Genomic DNA, 8,905 nt, shown 5'->3' with positions numbered 1-8,905 from the left:
AAAACAACAAAGTCTTTGATTTAAAAATTCTGTGGGGGCAATGACATTATTTGAGATTGGGGAAAAGGGATGATTGGGTCAGCTTGAGAACAATTGATGTAGTCCCATACTTTGCTTAATGTAGAAATCCAATCTAAAGTATACCAGACAAATATAATTTCTATGGGGTCACATCTAGTAATTTTTCTAATCATTGGTTTTACTATCAAATTGTTCTTACTATCAGGACATTTTAAGAAATTGAAACTTTCCTGTATGTTAAATCCCCCAAATCGATAATTTTTTAAAACATTGATTTAAAAAAAATTCTTTCTTGATTTCTCTATTTTATCCTGGAAACATCCCGTAGTGAAGCTGATAAATACCACAGTAGGCAAAGAAATAAGAGAAATGCAATTTTATTTTTAAAAATGACAAAAATAATCAAAGATTCATCTACTTGAGATACGAATGTTATAATATACAAAGTGTGCATTGTTTATATACCATTTCAGAGATCACAGGTTATTTAGCAAGAAAAATGTATCTCAAAGATAATAACAAAAAATTTAGAATGTGCAGAATTGAATAAACTAACATATGGAATTAAAGAAAAGGAAGACACTGAATATTCTGAGGTATGGGATCTGTTCTATTGTTGGTTGAATAAGAGAAACAGGAGCTAGAATCTTGAAGTTTATAAGAGAAAGATTAATCTCACTATCAGGGTTGTTTATTGTAACTTATTAATTGTGATTAATTTTGATTAACATTACTAAATGTTAATGTTACATTAATATGTATTAATGTTATGAGGGAAAAGCACTGTTATTATGAAACTACCATTAGAGAATACTATTATTATGATGAATATTCCTTCAAAGAAATGTAACTAGACAGCACACTGTATATATGGATTTTGAACTTTTTTATCTATATTAATAAAAATATTAAAAAATAATTTCATTCTTCTCAGTTGCACCATAGAAGATCAAGGGTACTATCAGTAGGAGCCAGGAGCTGTGGCAATTTCTCTCTATTCATCACTTCAGAATGTTTTGAATATAAGCGAAAATGTGCACATTTCCTTTTAGCCATGGGTAATAGATAATTATTTTAGGGGGAAAAAGACGTTGTTTAATGATCTGTTTACACGACTAATTTAAGACCAAGGAATCATTAAGATGTGGGATATATTTTTGATTTTTTTCCCTAAAAAAAGAGCTAGAAAGCTGTTGATTACCAAATTACAGCAATCAAGGTCCTTCAGAAACACAAAATATATGATGAGCTATTGTTCTGATATTGGAGGAATAATCTTTTCTACAACCATCCATTCATTAAAGTCTGCTAACCTGCATGTGTAATTTTATCATGAGCTAGCTGGAGATCCTAAATTTTAACATAATGAATTTTAAGTTCATGCATGGCTTATATCTTATGCCTGAGAGAATAAATTTGTAAGTAGAATTTAAAATTCATCGAATAAGGATAGGTATAGAAGAATTTGCAAAGCAGATCTCAATGATAGCAGTGAAACAATGCACTCTCAAAAATCAAAGAAGCAGCAAAACTGTGTTTTCATATGAGGTAAGAGCTGACAGAGTCTTTTTGGTCTATTTTAAGATATCTCCTCAGTTTCACATTCCTTAGTATTATCCAGAGAACTATAGTTTAAATTAACAAACATTTCTATTTGTGAAAAAGTAACACCACAGTTTATATCCAAAGTAGTTTATGTACAGGTAGTTCTTGGTTAATTACAAAAATTTGGACTAGAATTTCCATTGTTAAGCAATGCGGTTGTAAAGCATATTAAATCGCCATGTAGCGAACACACTTCCGGTTAAGCAAATCCTGCAATGTTAAGCACAATGTCATGTGGTTACCATGTAAGACCTTCTGCCAGCTTCCCCATTGACTTACTTCTTGGAAGCCAACAAAGAAGGTCATGAATGAAGATCACATGACCATAGGACTCTGTGACATAATTGCAAGCTGTTCATTGAACACCCAGATGGCAATCATAGGGGCCATGGGGATGCTGCGACACTTGAAACTTCAGCGATCAGTGATAAGTACCACTTGTTTAGCACCATCATAAAAGTGACTGGTCACTGAATGAGTTGTCATTAAACAAGATCACCTGTATTGAAACAAGTATGTCAAAACTCTGGATCACAACTGAGAGGGTGAGAATTGCAAATACGGGAGTAAATAATCCTTTTCTTCATTCTACTAACACAAGGGTGTCAAACTCAAGGCCTGCAGGCTGGATCCAATCCACAGGGTGCTTAAATCTGGCCCACAGGGCCATGCTGGAAACAGCAAAGGTCTGGCTCGCAGTGCCTCTGTCAGTGAAAATGGAGCTCAGGAGGGCCGCACGCAATTCTTCCAGGCTCCATTTTTGACCGCAACAGCCTCCTGCAGCCCTCTGCCAGCCAAAATGGTGTTTGGGGCCACAGATGCATCCCCAAGCTCCATTTTCACTGGCAGAAGGCTGCAGGAGGCTGTCACGGCAAAAATCAGAGCTTGGGAGCCTGTTTTTGCTTGCAGAGCACTCAGGCCTCCACAGGCGCCCTTGACATGAGTGATATCAAGCTGGCCATGCACACCCTGGCCTTGCCCCCCACCCCGCAAAGTCAAACAAAACCCTACTGCGGCCTTCATTGAAATCGAGTTTGACACTCTACTAACACAAATCTTCCAGCAGGGAAAGACACTGTTGGATACAATCCTATGGACATGCCAGCATATCCATTTTTTTTTTAAAAAGTAATCTGACAAAGAATTCATGTTTAAAGCTATAGATTTTTTTCTAACCTGTAGATCACAGAGCTGAGATTTAAATGAAAATGTTGAGTTAAAGTATAAGAAAATAACAGTTATTTCCATTTTTTAAGAACAATATAACTTTAAACATCCTAGCTGTAAGAAAAAACAACTAATATTCTTTGTAAACATATCAGTCAATAAATAATTTAATATTTATTGTCTAAAACACGTAAAACACTTATAAAACTGAGGTATATGAATTAATAAATACATTTTAAGTTAAAAATTTAACACTATCATGCATTTTTGCTGATTTTTCCAGAACACTGTTTGCAAAAAACAGATCTCCATTTTTCATTTATCAGGTAAGTTTCCCAGCTATGAAAAACATTCAGTTTTTCATTTTCATGATAAGATATTGTTCAATGTAGTCAACAAAAATATCAAATTCTCCTATTGCTTTGTAGATCCCTTTGTCTTGCAGCTGATGAGAAAGAAAATAATTACAATATTATTACTAATAGTACCGTTAGTATAATAGGAGTTGTAAGAGTTGCTTTGGTTAGCTTTCTGGATACTATTCAATATATGTAATACTTTTAATCTTTAAAGTCTTACAAATATTGGCTCCCAGATAACTTCAAGAACACTTCCTACATGTTGCACTGATGCACTCCATATTTTTGTTCTGGGTAAGAATGATTATGGTAGCCCAGCAGAAGTGGTATTCAGCAGGTTCTGACCAGTTCTGGAGAACGAGTAGTGGAAATTTTGAGTAGTTCAGAAAACCGGCAAATACCACCTCTGACTGGAGATTTTACAGTATCCTTCCCCTGCCATGCTCACCTAGCCATGCCCACAGAACTGGTAGTACAAAAAATTGAATCCCACCACTGTAGCCCAGATAATGGAAGTAAAAGGAATATGGGCTTGGGAGCAATGTTGTCTCTAGATTCCCCTTGTGAAACAGTCCACCCCAATAGAGCTTTGTTCAGCCTTTATCCTTCAATTATTTCATAAATCTGTGAAGATGGAATGTTTCATAGGCCTTTTGAGATCTAATTGTTGTTGTTTTGAAGCTGGGGATCTGCTAGGGTTATATTTGTGGTTTCTCCTTTTTATGACACTTTGTTAACTATTGTTTTAATTTATATTGTATGTGTTTTTATAATTGTAAACAGTTGGGAGTTGATCTGATTATGGTGGTCTATAAATTTAATAAATATTGTAAAAATGTTCATTGCTCTTATTATACTTGGAGTATTTGCATTTGAAAGTAGGTTGTGAATTGGTTTGGAGAACATTTTTTAGCTGCGTTCTTTATAAACTGAACATTCTATTGAATGCTTTGAAATTTTTCTTTGGACTATTCTATTTAGGTTTTAATTCTGAAACCACTATCACGATTTGTTTGGTAGCGTGTGTGTGTGAGAGAGAGAGAGAGAGAGAAATTTTTATTTATCATAAAATCTGAAGGATTCACATAAAGGATGACTACTCATGCAAAACTTGGGTCAAACATGCTTTCTTTTGCTTTTACATGTACACAAAGATTCTCAAAGATAGGGACAAGTTTTCTTAGAGCTGCAGAGATTCATAAGGCAAGTTAAATAATATAATTCAGAAATTTACCTTTTCATACGTATCTTTGACAGCCTTTACTGTTTTATTCTTCCTTTCACAGATGAAAAACCTATGCTGTGAGAAGGAAACATGTGAATATAAACACTTCCGAAACCTCTAAAGGACATAGCTACATGCCTCAATTGAGCAAGGAAGATGTACAGGTGAATGTAGCCGCTTTGAACACAAATATATAATGAATGGATATTTCATATATACATTGTGGTGCTCAACTACGTTCCATGAACAAGGAGAGTTACCTCCTTTGATGCTGAGGTTATATGTAAAAATCCAGAATTGATATGTAATCAGTTATGCACAACTATTTAACATGGAAATATATGCATTCCTTTTTCATGTATTAATAATTGCACTTTATATCCTCTAATACTTAGAGGTTATAGTAATAATATACTATAGTAGTATAGTATAGCATAGCATAGCATAGTTATACTATAACTTAATAAAGTAATAAAAAGTATTTCACTATTTTATCTACTTTTACAATCACATCCTTTTTATTTTTCTCCTTTAAATGTAAAAAATATCTTTTCACTTTTAAGTATAATGAAGTTTTAGTTGAACACAGTAATATAAATAATAAGTAATATAAATTTCTGCCTAATTCCACTGTCTGAACCAATCATCTTTCTGCATAATTGGGGCTAGTTTCCCTGGGCATTGCTGGGAAGCAGAAATAAGAATGAAACCTGATTAAGGACTAATTACATGTTCTACACTTTGAAATATTTTTATTTCACAAATAAATAGCCCACAGCCCAAATCAACCAATTCAAGACCCTAAAATCAGAGATAGTTTAACAAAGGAAGATTCTATCTCTCCCATCAAGGAACATGTATTTCTTGATTGCATTACAGTGTGGAAGGTGCTTTTATCTTTGAGCAACCGAAAGATAATCCATTGGCCATTGTGAGAAACAAAATCCTGATCTTCATGTGATCCAGCAGGGCCATTGGCCCAATAGAAGAGAATATATGTACTGTGGCTCAGGGTTGAACTGTGGAGTCCTTGATACTTTCCGAGCTTGGTTGTTTCCTAATCAGGTAATGAAATATCTAAAACAACTAAGCTCAGAGAGCACTGAGACTCTACATGGGTATTTGTAACATTGTGTTCTTAGAAATGACTTATTGTCACGTGTAAGCTGATGAATATGCCTTGTCCTCAATTGAAGACTAGAAAGAAGTGTTTCTCATCTATTCTGCTAAGCAAAGGCTTCCTTTACAGAATTGTATTTGCATTCTGAGTCATTCTGTGACCTGATGACACAGCAGGGAGGAGAGTGTAATAAAACAATTCTAATACTTCCATCAGTTATAGTTCTGCATTTACAATCTGTAGAAGCAGCTGCTTTTAGGTAAGAATTTTACATATAGTTACTTAAGGGAGATATCAGTTCTTAATATAAACTATATAATCCACAGATTCTCTCAGATGATGAAATGGCTACTATTTCACACAGACTTTATTTACTTTCTTTGCTTTATGTCTCTACTGATTTAAACAAAATACACTAAAAGCAGCTTCATTCCCTTTCCCCCTTAATAGCTATAGCCAAGCGTGGTTTGTGTAGCCTAGAACATTGTGCAGAAAGAGTTGCTAGGCACAAGAAGGATGCACTGAGAAAAGTTAATGTTTTTAAAGTGAGCTGTGTGATTAGTGCCACTAATATATCAAAAACTTCCTAGTATTTTTTACTTAAATTGCTTGAAACAGTTTATCCACAAATGTGAATTAGGTACATAACTTTGGCATTTCTCTAATTTAGCTTTTCTTGGCACAAAATGTGGATTGATCCGGGCCGATTTAAAAAAAAATGATCTAAAGTGCATCATTTCTACATGAAGAAGTGGTCTTTCCAAACATTTATCATAATCCCAGTGTCACCAAATTTCTGCACTGTTACCTTTGATTTAGAAACGAGAGCAAATGTTTGAAGACATGGTATAAAAAACTGCAACCAAACAATGAAACATAGTTTATTCTAGCTATACAAGTATTTTCCCTTGAAAGCAGCCATAGCAAGCCAGACAATGAGTGCCCAAGAAAAGAAACCACAAATACTTACACAGCGCTTGATAAGTTGTCTCAGATCTAGCAACATATTTCCAAGGAAGTCTACATCCTGCTTTACTGGATTGTCTGCAGATACTTTGGGTAAGACATCTTCCAAATAAAAATGAATCATTTCTCCCACTGACTGGCAGCCCAAATAACTCTGAAAGAATTCGAGAGGACAATAATGGTAAGAGATGAAAATGAAATTGCATATATCCTGTTAACTCTATTCTAGTCTAGCAATAAAACATATTGCTCTATCCTTTGACTCTAATCCATGGGAGGAGAGGATCAAGTGAAAATATTAAAGTTATATTTAAGCAGGTTTTTTTTTAATGCCACTTGATAAATCAGAACTGGAAACTGATACCAAGAAAAAAAGTTTGCATGTGATTTGTGAAAGGGGAGCAAAAATTTTAGCAACCCCTCCACCCAGCAGATTGAGGAAACCCCCAGGTAATTTATTATTATTTGTGTATTAAATTTCCATCATTATTGGTTGCAAAATCAACTCTTAATATATCTCAATAAATATAACATTATTTTTAAATTTTAATTATAACACATTTTATAATCCATCAGAAAATCTTTCTTTGATCTCCATTGTTTGAATCTTCTAAGAACAAATTGTTTAAAGCAGCAATCCTTTTTCTGATTTTAAGGAACAGGAATGTACAAATCAAACTTGACCTGTCCTCCTTTCAAATATTATCATTTATGAAATAAATAAAACATATGGAGTATCAATATATCATCTGTTTATCTGGATATGTTATTCAGCCTTGTTTATGAGACATCTGTAGAACGAATTCTGACTTTTCTAAAGTAGTTTATAAATGTATGATTTCTCCCATGTACTATAAGTAAGTGAAAAAGGAAATAGGGAATTGAAGTTTACGACCAATAAGGCTATATATTTAGGACTTGGGCATAAATAAATAAGTAAATAAATAAATAAATAAATAAGACAATATGCATGTTATTTAGTTTTTTCAATTCACTTCATTATAGATTCATATAAAATCCTCCATTATGATATTTGATAGGTACCCTAAAGGGACTTAGGCCTGCCAAGAATACTGTTCCATGATCCCAGATTATACTACACTTTTTTCTAAGTAATCTGGTGAAGGCAACTAAAATCTCACCTTGAAATCTTCTAGCAGATCCTGTTTTAATAACATGGTGTCCAGCTCAGAATCTCTATCTTGCTATAAAAGTAAGTAATGAAAGAAAACATTAATTGAAGAAAATCTGAACTTAAATTTAATTTAGAAAGAATGTGCTACTATCACCTAACAACCAAGTCTTTTCTTTATCCATTTTATGATTTATAAGCCATGGTTTATGAATCATCAAATTGCATAATATGGCTTATTCCATAATTTTGTTAAAAATCTTGGGTTAGCACAGTACACTATTTTCAATCTTTCATGTCTTTGTTTTCCTCTAAGAATGCTTAAAACTGCATCTTTTTGTGCATAGTAGCTAAACTTGCAAGATATATTTAACATAAGATGCTCAAAATTTGTTTTTGGATATTTAATACATTTCAATTACTTTCAAAAGCTCTTACCTTCAAAAATACCAATATAATATTAAATATTATTATTTAAGGTTAGGGTTAGGGTTTATTTATGCACATCTGAAGAATATATTTCTATACAGAAAGTTAATTTTCAAAGGCAAATGTTTTTCAGACTTTTGTATTAATGTAAGATTAAACTATGAATATTATTCCAACCCTTTCAATAAACAATTCAAATCCTCAAATATATATTATTAGTCATTGTAGTAATTTTATCTGAGAGGCAATTATACTAAGCATATTTATTTATTATGAAAAGAATTAAACATACCAGAAAATTCATTTGTCATTTTCTTCCTTGGGGCTTGCATTAAAAAGCTCTTGATGAATTATGTGCGAAACTACTTCTTACTTGTAGTTAGCAACAAAAAACATAACCGTCTGTTGCTTTGTACTGTTATACAAAGAAGCCCAGCCCTTTACACTTCCTAAATTTCTCAATGAAAAGAGCTAGAAAAACAAAAGATAAATATACTCACAAAATAATCCTTGATCTTATTAAATGTGGTTCTTAACTCTCGGAGTCTAAGGGGAAGATTGTCTGAAAAGCGTCCACAGTCTATCAACTGGGAATGTGCATTCTTGAGCACCAGCAAAAGCAGCATGTGTGCTATCAATGAGTTCATCTCTCTTCTGGCTGTTCCTAGACCCACTGGATTTTGAAAGTTAGATTGCCATCACCTTGATTGGTCCCTGATTTATATCTCAAAGCAGGATTAATTTCCTTCCTCATTTCGTCAACATAAATGGTACTCAGACCTCAAATGTCATCTTTTTCCCATCATAAATTTTTGAGCCTTCCCCGCTCCCTTTAAAAGTGCTTATTGGAGTAGAACTTTCCCACCTTCCTCCCCTTTAAA

The 8,905-nt window shown here is 33.4% G+C and overlaps 1 protein-coding gene across 1 annotated transcript; it reads right to left on the bottom strand.

The window, feature by feature from the left end:
* Nucleotides 1-3,021: 3,021 nt before the first annotated feature.
* Nucleotides 3,022-8,671, bottom strand: IL10 (interleukin 10). Its single transcript, XM_026676893.2, has 5 exons — nucleotides 8,525-8,671; nucleotides 7,606-7,668; nucleotides 6,468-6,617; nucleotides 4,387-4,452; nucleotides 3,022-3,238 (listed from the first exon to the last, which is right to left on the bottom strand). The coding sequence occupies exons 1-5, from the start codon at nucleotides 8,669-8,671 to the stop codon at nucleotides 3,146-3,148; spliced, it is 519 nt and encodes a 172-aa protein (XP_026532678.2). The 3' UTR covers nucleotides 3,022-3,145.
* Nucleotides 8,672-8,905: the final 234 nt, after the last annotated feature.

This window comes from Notechis scutatus, chromosome 3 (assembly GCF_049901735.1).
Source record: "Notechis scutatus isolate UNSWTSFEM ecotype Mainland chromosome 3, rNotScu1.2, whole genome shotgun sequence".
NCBI classification, from domain to species: Eukaryota; Metazoa; Chordata; class Lepidosauria; order Squamata; family Elapidae; genus Notechis; species Notechis scutatus.
The sequence above is the reverse complement of the archived record's forward strand: the minus strand, read 5'-3'. Positions and strand labels throughout refer to the sequence as shown.